This window comes from Eubalaena glacialis, chromosome 17, assembly GCF_028564815.1.
Source record: "Eubalaena glacialis isolate mEubGla1 chromosome 17, mEubGla1.1.hap2.+ XY, whole genome shotgun sequence".
NCBI classification, from domain to species: domain Eukaryota; kingdom Metazoa; phylum Chordata; class Mammalia; order Artiodactyla; family Balaenidae; genus Eubalaena; species Eubalaena glacialis.
In genome coordinates, this window is record NC_083732.1 from 73,528,444 (window position 1) to 73,544,688 (window position 16,245).

Consider the following 16,245-nt stretch of genomic DNA (forward strand, 5'->3'; position numbering starts at 1 on the left):
AATTCACTTATTAATTCAACTAATCAAACTTTATTGAACTGTTAAGGGAGGGCCTCAAGTACAGTGTTGAATAGAAGGGCTGATAGCAAACATCTTTGTATCATTTTTTTTTAATCCTAGGGGCAGTCTTTTAATATTTACCATAGATAAGATATTAACTCTAGGGTTTAGGTAGATATTCTTTATCATATTAAGGAAGTTCGCTGCTCTTCTAGTGTGTAAAGATGGCTTCAGAATGGAGACTAGTTTGCAGGAAGGGGAAAGAATGGAAGCAGAAAGACCAGTTAGAGTAGAGGAGGAGCAGTGTGGATGCAAGGAGGGAATGCAGGGGAGAGATGTCCCGGGTTCTCTACTTCCTCAATCGCTCTTACTTGGAAACTGCTCATCTCATAAAAGTTTCAAAAGAGGAAAGAACACTAAAAGGTGCCAGGGTTCTCTTTCTCTGGGTATCCCAAATGGTGCTGTTTATTACTAGATGTTTCGTGATAAGGATGTGGTCAAATTCATTTAGAAAAATCTGAATACTTCACCTTCCTCTTGGAGAGTCATAATGAATGTCAGCTTATTAAAGGCTCTAAGAATCCTACAGCAAATTATTTAATTTAATAATTAAATTATTAACAACACCAAAAAATGAGGTTCAGAAGGAATCGTATAGATCCTCTCTACCCATTATGGAGTTGAATGATTCTCACTTATAACAAAATTTTATATGTCAGTATATTGGTGTTCCTGAGGTTATAACTATATCCTTCTCTTTCCCCGTTATGTTCAAAACCCATGGAGAAACAGACTTATGCATCAAATTGGGATCAACATATCACCTTTATTGCTGGCAAAGGTAGATTGGAGGAAGCTGTATGGATCGGAGTCCGGATTGGTTTTCATATACTTCACTGTAAATCAAATGGGCTTGCTCACACAGCTGCAGGGAGAAGAAACCCTGCCTCAGTGACTTACTTCCACTTGGCAGTTGCAGCAGGAAGTAGAATACAAATGTTCTGTGGGAAGGTGGACCCAAAGAAGGGAAGACCACATGGGAATAGGAGTCTTGGACCTTAACCCTATCCGAGAGTCATGTTAACCAATGGATGCCATATCCTTTGGATGTCTTTTCATTCTGCCAAAAGATAATCAGAGAATATATGGGGAAAGGACGTTTTGGAGAGTAAACAAAAACAGAAAGCCTATAAAGGGTGGAAGTTTGAAGACCCATTTATGCTGGGACATAGGGAGAGAGCACTGCTTGTTCCAAATAAGTCTATTTTTGGCTTAGAGGTTGATCCTTTTATCTTTAGGAGAACAGAGACCAGGGCTCTGATTAGCCTGGATATAAAGAGGATGAAATAAGAAAAATGAACATTTTCTTAGGGACCCAGGAAAGAGAAAGTTTGGGGCTGGGGGATCCAGCAGCCCTAACTATCCTGAGTCAATGACATGACCTGCCGATATTTGTTTCTCTATTTTCCTTGCTCTCCAGCCAACCTGGTCATGTGCTGATCTTAGCTCCTTAGAGGAGGAGAAGCAGGAGAGGATGCAGGCCAGTGGCCACAGGTTGAAAAGTCTCCTCCAACCCTTGGAAGATGGCATCAGTAGTGGGCACTGTTGGTGTGCTGCAGGATGGGTGAGATGCATGCGAGGCAAAAGTCTCCATTTTCCTGGAACAGTCCTACAGCAGCACCCTCCTACCAAGTTGCCCTTGAATTTTTGGATGGATCTCTGAATGGCTGTCAGAGGCTGGCTTCACCTGGGCTGGCTCTACACGATGTGACTCCACCCTTGTTTCAGAAAAACCACAGGAAGTGGGATTCATTAGCATCCTTGGAGGTGCATTTCCTAGACTCTTGCAGGTGAAGTATCAAGGTTTTCAGTGATAGTCTTTGAGTTGGTGATATTTGAATCTCATTATCATGACTGATGGGGCTGGAATGTACAAAAGAGGACCTACCAGAGAAACATCCATTTACCTCAAAGAGGTGGGAGAGTCCATATTACAGTAGGCAAGAATGAACTGGTTCCCACAAGATTGGGGGTCAGTACTCCATCTACTCAGGTCATTGCCTGGGATGCTTTGGACCTAATAGAGGACTGATCCTTCTTTCTTAAACTGAAGGACTCAGTTCCATCAAGACTGAGCTGATCCCATGCAGAATTAGAGAAGGCTGGCCAATTCTGTGGCCTAATTGCTGGGATGAGGGTTGAGTGGAAGAAGAGTTGAAGTTGGACAATAAAATTCATCCAGCCTACCCAAATATATTCACCAATAACTCTGAATTTCCTAAATTTTATTGTTCCTCTGGTTAAAAAATTATCTTTGAACTTCCTTTAAAAAATATGAACCTTGTCTTTGAGAACACAGTTCATTGGCACTGATTACTTAGCCACAGGGGTTTGCAACCCTGCTGCGCTTTAGAATCACCTGGGGAACTTAAAAAACTACTGCAGCTTGGCCCCAGTGTTGACCAATGAAATCAGACTCTCTGGGATGGGATCTGGCCATAGTGTGGGAGATATAGTTTTAGAATGCTCCTTCACATGCATCTGATGTACAGCCAAAGTTGACCATCATTGCCCTAAATAAATAGGATATGATCAGGAGAGCAGTAATGGGAAGATCACGGGGAGAGAGGAAAAAAAGTTTCTGAGTCTTGACAAGGCAAGATGTCACATAGATTTATATTTTAACAATCTTCTGTCAAAGCCCACATTATGGCTGTTTCTATGTTTGCTGGTTTGCCTTTAATAAATATATGCTAGTCCTAGAAGTAAGATGAGTACACTGATAGCATATACCCAAGAAGGTATTTCCTAGCAGGCAATGGGAAATTTACCCAAGGCTCTCTGGATAACCTCAAAATGGTGATAAAGCTTGATTTTGTTTTGTTTTTTAAGATAGACTTGATTACCTGCAAATCCATTCTTCTGATAAAGGAATTTTATTAAATATAATATAGTTTTAAAAGTTTTAAAGAGTTCCCGTATAAAGAAATTCACAAATCAAAGTGGTTGGGTTTTTTTTAATATAAATTTATTTTATTTATCTATCTATTTTGGCTGTGTTGGGTCTTTGTTGCTGCGCGCTGGCTTTCTCTAGTTGTGGTGAGCAGGGGCTACTCTTTGTTGCAGTGCGTGGGCTTCTCATTGTGGTGGGTTCTCTTGTTGCGGAGCACGGGCTCTAGGCGCGCAGGCTTCAGTAGTTGTGGCATGGGTTCTAGAGCACAGGTTCAGTAGTTGTGGCGCACAGGCATTGCTGCTCCGAGGCATGTGGGATCTTCCCGGACCGGGGCTCGAACCCGTGTCCCCTGCATTGGCAGGCGGACTCTTAACCACTGTGCCACCAGGGAAGCCCCAAAGTGGTTCTTTTTTCCGCACTGGATGTTATGAGTGGATCTGGAGGGTGAGGTGCAGAGGTGACCTGAGTCTTCTTATCTGGGAAGGAGAGCAGCAGGGGCCAGTACTGGTCACGCCCATTGATGCAATTAACTTAGTGTTTGGCATCTTGGCCTGAGCTGCTTCTCTTCTGCAATGAAGGTAGAAAAGGTGATTCCAGAAGGGGAATCTGGTGACACAAGTAGAAAACCACAAGGAGACCGTGGTTGTGAGCGATTTCCTGATCTCGGCTCCCCTGAGCTGTGGACATGACAGTAAAGTTGCTATTTGTAGAGCTTAGAGCAGTTCAGCATGAGGGTTCAATGAGGTGACATACACAATATCCCAGTGGGAAAAGCAGTGTTAACTTTACCACCACTTCCTGCAGAAGAGGAGCCTGGAGGTCCGAGAAGTCCTGTGGCCAGCTGCAGTGACATAGAAAGTGTCATAGATGAGACCCAAACTCCAGTTGCTGGGCTCCTCTTTCTGTGTGCCAGGCTGGCAGCCTCCCTGGCAATGCGAGCCCTGGGCTCAAAGTGGAGCAACGCCGCCTTGAACAGATGTGCGCAAGCAAGTTAAACACGGGCACTGTTTAATGCTCTCGCTGTTTGGATGCAGGTATCGGAGTCATGGTAGCTTTCACCCTGAGGAGACCAAGGTGGTATGGGGTTTGCTGTGTGCCTCTTGACTTATCTTGGGGTGGCCCTGGGAGGAGATTCAGTAGACCCTAAACCGGAGAATTCCATCCTTTTTTTGAAGTGGGGCAGGAGGTTCCCATGCCGGAATCCTCGGCAAACTGGAGAGGGGGGGCCGGTATGATGGCAACTGCCTTGAAGACTTACCAGGTAAGTCTTCCTGCTTTACTGGTTGATCCCAAAATATTGGCTGGAAACCCCGACAAACTGTTGTTTGTAAAAGTGGATAATAATAGCATTCTCCTCGTGGTACGTGGTGGGGATCCTAGGAGCTTATGTATGTAACATGGTATTCCTGGTACCTGGTGAGTGTCAAAGCATGTTTAAAAAATTCAAAACTCACTCAGGGGAATATTGTAGCATGTTTTCTTGTCATCAACATTGTAATAATTTATAGCATGTTTTACATTGTATAAGCATTGTTTCCTTTTTTAACATCAGCCTGTGGATTTGATAAGAAATATTGTGTCATGTGAGAATGAAACATGTTCATCTGATTTAAGCATCCAGCCCCAAATTCTGGAGCTAACAGGTGGATTCAAGCAGGGCCCTGAGCCGAGTCTTGTGTCTCCAATTTACCCTGGGCTGTGCAATCTGCCAGTGGCAAGGTCTTTCAGGGCTGGCGAGCTGTGCCCTCTCTCTACTGTGGATGTCACGGGGCTGAGGAGAAGAAATCAATTTTCATCAAGAAACCTTTTCACGCTGGGAGTCATGCTGGGAGTGCCCTTGATAACTGACTCAGGGTTTCAGGCAAACAACCTTGTGTGTTTGTGAAACAAACATCAATCCACCCCAGAGAGCAGAGCTGGTTGTAAATTCTTTGGGCATTACTGGAAGGTTTCTGGCTTCCTCTGTAGGGGGTCTGAGCTGTGTCTAGAGCAGACCTCCTGAGAACTGGTTCTTCCCCCAAATCAATTAAAAATCTCTGAAGGTGGTTCCGGACATTGGTATATTTTAAACTCCTTAGGTGGGTCTAATGGACAGTAGGGTTAGGAGCTCTTGGTGTTGGAGGGGCAGGGGTGCCTGACTCTGAGAGGTGGCACATCTCTCCGTCCTCCCGTGCCCACAACAGTAGCCTGTGGCATGCCCCGATGCCTCAGTCACTGCCCTGTGGGAGGGCTCAGAATGCTGAGGCCATCCATGATGAACTGTCAGCTTCCGAAAGGAGTGTTAAGTCTCCCTCTGGTAGCTACTGTCATTTATTGGTAGCAACTTCCTGTTTCCAGATGGAAGTTACTCAGTCTTCTCAAGTACTCTGTCGAGCCTGCTTGCCAATTTCCCAGGAACATCAGATTCTGCCTCTGTGAAATGATCACGGCAGGGAGCCCTTGGGGACCACAGTGGCAATTCAGGGTCTGGACGGGACTGGCCTTGGACTCTCAGCATGGTAACCCTCCTTTGAAAACAGGAAAGCAAAAACTATTATTGGAAATTTCCTTTAAGAAATTTCAGAAACAAAGGGAATTTCCCTTGTGTATTTGAGATTCCTGGGTGACTTAGAAGGATGTTCTTATCACAGCTTTGCTTTGTCCTAGGTGCTTTGCTTACTTACCTCATTATATTCTCACAACAATCCTGTAAAGTATGCACCTTGTCGTTTATCTCCGTTGTACTCAGGGGGAAACTGGCTCAGAGAAGTGCTGTGACTTACCCAATCCAACCATGTCTGGGTGGTTCCAGAACCCATTCTTTCCATCATTCTACTGTATTTCAGGATCTCAAAGGACCCCCGGAGTCCCCTAGGCCAGTACCCCCTGCTTTTGATGTTTGTCCTCTCTACAACATCTTTTACCAGTGGTCCTTAGGTCTCTGCTTGCACACCTCCAGGAACAGGGAACTCACTTCCACCCAGTGCAGTCCATTCCACTGTTCAGGCAGCACCAATGAGGAGGGCTCCTTAATTCCTCATCTGGATCAAGGCAGGACATGAAAAGAATAAATAAACAAATAAGGAAATAAATAAATAAGTGAATGGAGGGGACATATGTCTCCTAGTAGCTTCCTCTCATTAGTTCTAACCTTATCCCTTCAAATAATAACAAGAATAGCTAACATTTATTGAACAACTAGTATGTTCCAGGTACTGGGCTAAATGCGTTACATTTGTTATCTCATTTACACACGAGGACCCTGGAGTTTTGAGAGGTTAAGTGACCTGTTCAAGGTTGCAAAGATGATGCTGGGATTAGCTCCCAGGCAGTCTGGCTGTGGAGGCCCTGATCTTGGCCACTGCAGTCCACCCACTCTTGAGTCCTAAATATGTAAGCAAAATGGAAAACTTCAGTGGTTCTGCCACTGTCCTCACATTGCTCAGGGCTGCAGGATGCTCCCTGAGAGGGTCCGAGCCTTTGCTGCTCTCGCCTCCCTTCTCCTCCATTCCGTCTCTGTTCCTCTTCTTCCCTTCTCCAAAGGCCACCCCATCAGCCTGCCCGACTCAAAGCCAGGACTTTTTCTGACCTTCCATCCTTCCGCGCAGCTCCAGAAAGGGATTCTCTCAGCAGTCTGGCAGAGGGTTGGGATGCTCCTGGTGTCAGTTAGAAACAACAGACTGGGCCCCTTTCCAGGGTTGAGAAGGAGGCCCCCAAATGGCTTCCTGCTCATGGCTAATAATAACAATAATAATAATAGCTGACATTCTGGGCATATACTACATGTCAGCTGAACTGTGCACTTGTGGAGTGACCTTCGTAAATCCCAGAGCCTCTTGACCTTAGAAATGGTCTGGAGCTCAGCTGTGGAGAGGGCGTTCATTCTGCTCAGGTGACCCAGTGGTTAGAGCCTGGGCTCTAAAATCAGACAGGCCTGGTTCCAGGGGTAGCTCTGACACTTAAGAGCTGTGTGACCTTGGAAACTTTACTTACCCTCTCTGGGCCTTGGCCCCTCATCTGCAAGATGGGTAGAAGAGGGTTTCTGTGATGATTAAATGATATCATTTGTTTTGAGTAAAGAGAAATGGAGAAAAAAACAGCTAGTGTTATTAGTATTTGTATTATGCCTAATTTAAGTGTGGTTCTAGGTGGACCTCATGATTTCTGTTCAGGCGGGGTTTTTGTGGTTTCTGTAAGAGTCTGGAGAGCATGTTGGGTCATCCTGATACTTGTCTTTTGATGCCCATCCTGGGTGGTTGAGGAGGATGGTCAGCTTCCAGAAGAACTCAGTGTGTGTGTGTGTGTGTGTGTGTGTGTGTGTGTGTGTGTGTGTATTTTCTCTTAACATGTCTGAATGAGTCAAAGTTATTATCACTGTATTTTTTAGTTTTTCTTTTTTTTCAGAAAGGAGATGTTTGGGCTGAAGCTGAAGAAGAAGAAGAAGAAAGCAGAGAAGGGGTTAATCCTAGCCAACAAGGGTGCCCAAGGTGAGTCTTTTGAGGGGTTGGGAGGGACCACCACCCTGGGGCCTGCAGGTCTCCAGGGTTGACCCCTCCTTGGCTGAGAATGGGATTCATTCTCTGAGGAGTGAGGTGGGAACTGTGCTGCCTTCTAGGTCTTCAGACCCTGCCAACCCCAAGTGTGGGCCCAAAGTGATCCCCCCTGTGCCACTGGTCATCTGGTCCCTTGGCCAAACAAGGGTGGGTGGACACCTGCTGGACCCCGGAAGGATTCCCCCCAAGGAGGCAGTGACAGGGTTCAAGCTCCCATTTCTGTTCTGATTTGCTCTGTGGCCCAGGATAAGTCACTCAGCAGCTCCAAGTCCCAGCTTCTCCCTTTGTTAAGTGGGCATGACGTGGGCTACTGAGCTGACCGCGTGGTCATGGGGAGAAGCAAGTGAGATTTTGAAAATCAGAGGGAGGGTAGCAGCTGCTCTGGGGGAGGCTTTACATATACTGTCTCATTTAACCCCTCCGTCATCCTACCAGAAGGTGTGGTTATCCCAGTTTCACAAATGAGGTTACAGAGATGCAGAGAGAGTAAGTAAAGTGTGGAAAAGACCAGCTGCAGAATTGCAGGGCTCAGTGAAAAACAAAAATGCAAAGCCATTGTTAAGAATTTATTACGAATATCTGGATGGTGACTGCAGAGCATTAGGCCCAGGGCAATGAGTTCCTGCTGATCACAGGACCCTACAGGGCTGCACAGACCCGTGAAGCCAGCCTTGAGGATGGGAGGTGCAGAGCCAGGAAGCAATGGCATTGGGACATATTGATAAATCCAGGCTCTCAGACTTTCTGCGCTTAGAATGGGCGATTCCTTCTCCAGAAGAGCAAAGTTCCAAGTTACAGTGTGACCTGTGCCAGTGGAGGCCAGGCCCCATATCAGGGAGACACACATGTGTATTGAATCAAATATGATCAACTGATTCCAATGGACAGGTCTGGGGTGGTGTCTGGAAACTTATGTTGGGTGGTCCTGACAGCAACTGGTCCAAGGCTAGCTTTCTGGACCATTTCTAAACCAAAATGGTACAGTGAGTCTGCTTTATTTTCACCCCTCTCGTCTCCTTGGAGGGGGCGTCCTTCACCCTTCACTGCCGTACCCTGCGGGTGCCCAGTAGCCTAACCTCCTCCACCCAACTCCACTCCTCACCCTCAGGTAAAACCTAATCTTACAATGGGAAAACACAGAGACTCATTCATACTAAAGTGTTGATAGTAATGATTAAGTCATTCTTGGATGGGACAGGAGAGGCATTACATTTTAGGTGGAGACAAGGCTTAAAGCTTAATAGAAGTACTTGTCTCTTCACTCAAGTTGAAGGTATCAGGGATTGGGTAGAAAAGACTCTGGGGTCTTTCCTGGTGTCCTTGAAATTATGACCCTGCAGAAGGTCCTGGAGATACAAGGTTGAATAAGACAGAGTTCCTTCCTTCAAGGACCTTATGAAAAATAATATCTATGACACATTGAATAAGCCTCTGCTGTTTTTTACTTTACATACATCATTCATGACTCTGAAATGTAGTTTCCTTTGCCCCTGTTTTATAAGAGGTTCAGAGAGGATAAATGTTTGCTAAAAGTCACACAACCAATAGGTGAAGAAGCTGGCTTCTGAGGCTAGGTCAGTCTTACACCAGAGCCCAGGCTTTCCTACCCCATGGGTCAGCCTCCAGTTAGGAGCTCTTACTGACTGCGCAGCAGGGAAAGAACAAGCTGGTGGAGATTTAGGGCAGCCGACCATAGGTGTTTCAGAGGAGCTGGCTCCCCGGGGCTCCTTTTAATTAGAGTCTTCAGCCCACAGAGCAAACAGGGCGGAGAGGAGTCAGGCGCCTCCTAAAAGTAAATAGCATCCATCCTGCTGGCCAGGGGCTGAGCCTGTGGGAGATGGCAAAAACAAAGTCTACAGAACTTAGTGCAAATTGGTCTTTCCCTCTTGGCCTGACTGGGGAAGTTAGGACTTTTCTGGGTGAAATGTTTAGAGATTCTCATAGTCTGTGGCTCTTATATCTGTGTATTTTGAGACATAATGGCTATGCCTTAATTTCATAAAATTCCAATGACCCTGACCCATCCATTAATTAGCTACCCAATGAGTAGTTGTTGGGTACCTCCCATGATCATCATTCATTCATTTATTTAACAAATATTAATAGAATGTCTGTTGAGCGTAGGGTCCTGTGCTCGGTTCTGGGTATGTAGTGGTGACACTGGATAGTTTAGAGGGAAGACAGCCCTGTGGAGGATTCTTCCGTTTGTCCCTCCAGATCTATCTTCCACCCTTGTCCACCTCTTCTCTGTCCCAGGAGGCTGATCTCTATGGATGCACAACCCAGGTCCCTTCCCCAAGGGGGTGCCCCAGCAGGAGGTCTGGGGGAGGGAGGAGTGTGAGGTCGGGACCCAGTGGTTGGATGTGTCCCTCAACTGGAGGATGGGTGTCCCTCCTCCTAGGAAAGCCGACTAGACCTGACTTCCTCTCCTTGCACGTTCTGGTAACTGTTCTCTCTCCTCATTTTGGGGGCCTCCAAGTGGTATCAGCTTGGCTGCCATAGCCAAAGATAGCTGTACGACCCTTTGTGGTTTTCCTACACCCACGCCTTTGTAAAAAGTCCTCAAGTCATCCTGCTCTGGACGGGCCATCTGTTATCCATGGGGACCCTGATGCAGTAACTGCATTACAAGTGGAGAAAAGTGCCGTAAAGAAAATAGACAATGTGCTCACATGGAGACTATTGGGGGATCTCTTTTAGTGTGGTCTGAGAGGGGCTCCCTGAGTGGAGAGGTAATATTTAAGTTACAGCATCGAGGGTGAGCCCCCCAGGGGTGGGCAGGGAGAGCAGCTCAGGCGGAGGGCTGCCTGTGAAGAAAGACTCCAAGCAGGAGAGAGCTTGTTAGAAGGGATGGAAGTCAGCCTGTGTGACTAGAAAGCACTGAGGGTAAGGCCGGGGGGGAAGGTAGGCCAGGAGGAGGAGATGGCAGTCAGGTAGGACAGGGAATTAGAGTTGTGTGTGGACTTCGGATTTATTCTAAGTGCAGTGGAAAGCCATGGAGGGGTTTTCAAAAGAGAAACATGATTTTTTTTTTTTTTTTTTTTAAAGAAGGTTGCAGTGGAGCTCCTTGGTGAATAGATTGGAGGGAAAAGAATGAATGAATCAATCAATGAATGCGTGAATGTTAGCTATGGATGACGCTTTAGCTGACTGCCTTCCTGCCTCCAGGCCTGTCTCACCCTCCAGCATGTAAACCCCTAGAGGGAGGGGTCCACGTTTTGTTAATTCCTCCATCCTGAACATCTAACCTAGCCCAGTTTCTGGCATGTATAAGGTACCTAAGAATGTTCACTGTAAAGCTGATTCCCTAACAATTGCTCCTCATTCTTGAGGCCCTTGTGGTCAAGGCTGGGAGCAAGGCTTCAGTTCATCCTCATGCTTCAAGGCGCGCAGTCGGGCGCTGGCATTCCTTCTGGGCTCTTTGCAAGCTGGCCTTTTCTTTTGTTTCCCGAGTGAGAGAAGAGTCAGAGCAGGCTGCACGCATTCAGTCATCCTTTCTGTGACTACTGAACACCTATGAGCCCCATGTCCACGAGCTCCTGTGGCATCATGGGCTGCGTTATTCCGCCTGTCTTCTGACTCAGTTCTGTTTAGCTTGGTTCACTGATTAATACCAGAGAACCAAAATATATCAAGGCTGGAAGGGGTTTAGAGCTTATTAAATTGACAAGTTTACCAGTTGAGTCCCGTGGATCCCAGGGTTCTAAGAAATGGCTTTAGGGGTGCCCGAAGAGGGTGGTGGTGAGGTTGGCAGGAGGTCCCCAGCCCTGCATTCCACACACTTGTGTCAACACACTTGTGTTGTATATTGAAGTTCAGTATAAAATTAGATTTATGAAAAGGGATTAGGATCTGATCTCTTTGGGGAACATTATTCAACCTATGACACATTGCTACTCAAAACTAGCCCTCAGACAGCCAAAATGGCCTCACCTGGGACCTTGCTTTTAGAAATGCAGAATCTTGGGCCCCAACCCAGACCTACTGAATCATAATCTGCATTTTAACAGCTTCCCAGGTGATTCACACTACATTTTGCTAATGAGGTTCAGAGGGAAAAAATTAGTTGTCTAAAGTCAATGTGACAAGGTCATGACTTGAAAGCATATCTTTAAATTCATAATCCATAATTCCACAATACCAGGCATACAGATCTACTCTCTCTGTTTTTTGGAAACAGAAGATACATAGTATGTGTCTGGCTTTTCTGTCAATAAGATGTTAAGGTCCATGCGGTCAAGGACTGTCTTTGACCAGTCCTTGTACGCCTTAACGGTGACTGGCATAGCCTGGACACAGAGTTGAGGCTCAGATTGCCACAGTGTGTCATATTTAGTAGATCTGTTCCTTTTGTTTGCTTTTCTAGATGGTCAAGGTGAAGCAGAAGCACCACAGGAGGGGCTTTCTCACCAGGAAGGCCTGGGAGGAGATTTGATATCTGACAATGCTTCCATCACTCCTGTCCCCTCAGCTCCTCCAAAGAGAAGGTACAGTATTGATACAAGCCATCAGCACACATTTGCTGAGCACCTCCCCTCTGCCAGGTACTCCTGCAGGCTCTGGGAGAACAGAGAATAACACCTAGTCACCGTCTACAGGAGCTGAAGGTCTGAGGCAGGAAGACTGAGTGTTTTGTCTCCTCTACTTTCTCTATGGCAGTGATGGCCAGGGTCCTGGCTCTACCAATGTCTAGTCTTAAATTTCCTGAGTTAAGGTACTCATGTCCCTCATTGTTCAGGAATGACAGCAGCAACAGGAGACAGAATCAGGTGCTGCCCCTCACCTGCTCTTTAATTCGTCAAGATGCTAGATGTCTTGGCTTTGTGTTTGTCCCAAATGAGAAAGTGGTTCTTATACTATCCAACAAAAAGTCAGAACAAACTGGCCTTCTGCATGTAATTTGTTGTATCAGTTAGGTATATGTGTGTAACAAATAACCCCTAAGCTCAGTGGCTTAATATAAGCACTTATCATTGTTCATGAGTCTGTGGGTTAGTTTGGATAGTATTACTGGTTCCAGATAGTCACAGGTATATGACTGATGTGTCTGTTGTCATTTGGCAGTTCTGCTAATTTTAGTTTGAGTGTTGTTTGGTGGTGGGCTGGTCCAGTATTGCTTTACCTGGGACCACTGGCCTCTCCTCCATATGGTATTAGATCCTCCAGCAGGCTATTCCAAGCTTATTCCAATGGTGGTGATGGCAGGGTCCCAGGAGAGAAAGTGGAAGTACACAAGGTCTCTTGAGCCCAGGCTTGGAATTGGCAAAAGTCATTTCTGCTGCATTCTGTTGGCCAATGCACATCACAAGTCTAGCCCATGTCACAGCAAGAGGAGACTACAAGTTACAGGGTAAAAATCCTGGATACAAGGAAGCCAATAATTGGGGCTATCAATGCTTTCAGTTTACCATATTTGTTTATGTCAATTTCTTACTAATGATAATTCCTCATGCCATCCCTTCCTTTTCCATTCAGAGTTGTTATTATCAGTAGAGCAAATTAGTGCTTCCTTGTGTGGCAGATCCTGAGTTGGTATTACTGGGCTGTGACAGGATGCTACACAGTATATGTGTGTAAGGGGAGGGGGGCAGGGGGCGGGAGACAGATGGAAATCAGAAAAGGTGATAGCTCAGAGGTTGACCCTTAAAAGAAGATGTGAAGTCTGTACGCTCATACTCACTGCAATGTCTCCTTCCCACTACACGGCACCATGACAACTACCACCTCCCAAACCCCAGAATCAGGACTTCAGTTATTTTTTAATATCCTTTAACGGATCCTTTGCCATTTATTTCACTAAGGTAATAGCATAGAATTAGTGGAGGAAGGCAGGAGAAAGAGAAGGAAGAAGTACTAGCCTTTTTCTTTCTCCTGGCCAGTGCATCCTCCATCAATTAAAATTCTACCCACCTACCGATGTTCAATTCATATCTGACCTCTGTAGTGATGTCTTTGATGCTTACTTCGGCTCTCACAAATTTCTCTCTTCTCTGAAGTTCTATCACATTTTTTTCTGTGACATGTTTTACACGTAATAGTTCTCCCTTTATCTGCTTTGGTCCTCTCTCCCTTGGATAGCTTGCTAGCTCTGCAAGGACCAAGATGATGGCTTGTTCATGTTTGTTTTTCCTCTGAGACTAGCACAGAGCTTTCACATGGTAAATGATCAGTACTGATTTGCCATTTTATTAATGAACAGATACCCTTTGATATCTACCCTTTCCTACATGCAATATTTCTTTTAATCCTCAGAGCAACCCTATGCGGTAGAAATTATTATTTCTATTTTTAGATGAAGAAATTAAGGCTAATATCACAAAATTGGGGAAAACAAATATTCTAATTCAGATTGGCCTGACTCCAAAGCCTTGAGACTTTTACTAGTTTACTCTGTTCTCTACTGGACTCAATTATAATCAGCAGAAATGGAATGAAGTCAAATGCAGCAGTGTTGCTAGAAGGCAAGAGAATGGAATTCAATAGGAACTCGAGCTCAGTTTATATCCCACCCATTGCTGCTTCTTTGGCAACAGGGATTCTTCACCTCTTTATGTTATTATCCAATCTCTAGATGCCCAGGTGTTGCACATCTGTTTTCAATTACCCATGACAGTCCAGATAAATGAAATCCCCTGGAATGTGAAAAATTGCTGAGATGACATCTTGGTCATTCTTTGCAATTTTCTTTTTTACCAATTTTTTTTTTTTTTCAAAAGCAATCACAAAACTCAGAATTGCTATATTTACCAGAAATGGCAAATTGGTCTTCTGGATAGGATCAGACAGCAGATTAGGGAGATCCTTATTTAGACCCAGCTCTGCCACTGATTTGCTGAGGCATCTCAGTTTCTCCTTCTGTAAAATAAAAAATAAATGATACTGATAATCATACTCACAATAAGAATTGACATTTAGTCTTGCCAGGAGCTGGGTTAAACCTTTATATGCCTTACATCTTTTAATTGTAGCAATCACTCCTTGTGGTAAGGGCTATTATTAGTGCCATTTTTTAGGATGGGAAAACTGAGTCATAGAGAGGTTAAGTCATGTGTCCATCTATACTTATCTCCTCCAGAGAGGGAGAGAAAATATGTGATATAAATAAAAGCATGTGGAAATACCTGGGAAAATATTATCATGGCTTATGGATCTAAGGTAGGTTCTTACTTAATGAAACAAATATGTTAAACTTTCTTTCAATAGATCGAAACTGTTGACTAAAATCCACGATGGGGAGGTCAGATCCCGAAATTACCAAGTAAGTGATGAGCTCTTCCTACCAAGCCTCCCCCAGCTCTTCTTGTGTGAATGAACAGCTAGACCCAGAGCGTGTACGCGCTGCTTTGTGTTGTAGATTGCCATAAACATCACTGAGGCCCGCCAGCTGGTGGGTGAGAACATCGACCCAGTTGTGATCATTGAAATTGGGGATGAGAAGAAGCAAAGCACAGTGAAGGAAGGAACCAACAGCCCATTTTACAATGAAGTAAGTCACGGAGGTCACCAACTTCCTCTCCACCAGCACACACTTCACCACCACTCTGCAGCATTCTTCAGTCAGATGGAAAAGCCGTGCTCCTCGTGACTGCTACTTGCTGAGCCTCCTTACAAAATTTAACAGACAATGGAAAGGAGAGGCAAGGAATTCCTCCTGATTTTAAACTCATTGCTGTGTTTTCAATAGACCCATTTTCTTATTTCTTTTTTAAAAAAATATTTACTGGGGTATAACTGACTTACAATATCATATTAGTTTTAGGTGTACAGCATAGTAATGCAATTTTATAATACATTATGAAATGATCACCGCAGTAAGTCTGATTACCATCTGTCACCATACAAAGTTATTACAATATTATTGACTAAATTTTCTGTGCTGTACTTTGCATCCCTGTGACTTATTTACTTTATAACTGGTAGTTTATACCTCTTAGTCCCCTTCACCTATTTCATACATCCCCCCAACACCCCTCCCCTCTGGCAAACACCAATTTGTTCTCTGTGAGTCCATTTCTGTTTTGTAAGTTGTTCCTTTGTTTTGTTTTTTAGATTCCACATATAAGTGAAATCATATGGTATTTCTCTTTCTCTGTCTGACTTATTTCACTTAGCATATTACCCTCCAGGTCCGCCCATGCTGTCGCAAATGGCAAGATTTCATTATTTTCTATGATTGAGAAATATTCTATTGTGTGTATATACCCCATCTTCTTTATCCATTCATCTGCTGATGGACACTTAGGTTGCTTCCATATCTTGGCTATTGTAAATAATGCTGCAATGAACATAGGGATGCATACACCTTTTCAAATTAGTGTATTTGTTTTATTCAGATAAATACTCAGAAGTAGAATTGCTGGATCCTATGGTAGTTCTGTTTTTAATTTTTTAAGGAACCTCCATGCTGTTTTCCGTAGTGCTTGTACCAATTTCTTATAAACACATCTTGATCTGTCATAAGCTCTGAGTTTATATTCAATAAATGTGCTGGTTAGTGAGAAGATATACATTCTTTTGCATAGCAGAAACATTGAAAATTTAATTATTAATTTTGAAATAGGCATGCTGTGTTGAAAAGTACAACAGTGGTATTTTTCTAAGCAGCGCAAAAATTGTAAAGGAAAGCATCAAAGAGAGACACAAAGCTTCTAAATTTATACACACTAAATTCTTGTTTTTAAATAAAAAGATTAAACAGTTTTTAAAAATGGTCAGAGATACAGAGTTTAAAATGATATATGTGAAAATATATACGATATA

General features: G+C 44.3%; 1 protein-coding gene across 1 annotated transcript in view; it reads left to right on the forward strand.

The window, feature by feature from the left end:
• The first annotated feature begins 7,343 nt into the window (after positions 1 to 7,343).
• Positions 7,344 to 16,245, forward strand: part of FER1L6 (fer-1 like family member 6) — a 116,183-nt gene continuing 107,281 nt past the window's right edge. The window contains exons 1-4 of the mRNA XM_061171617.1: positions 7,344 to 7,419; positions 11,852 to 11,972; positions 14,689 to 14,743; positions 14,840 to 14,971. Coding sequence (XP_061027600.1) covers positions 7,344 to 7,419; positions 11,852 to 11,972; positions 14,689 to 14,743; positions 14,840 to 14,971 — 384 coding nt within the window. The remainder of the gene's footprint in view (positions 7,420 to 11,851; positions 11,973 to 14,688; positions 14,744 to 14,839; positions 14,972 to 16,245) is intronic.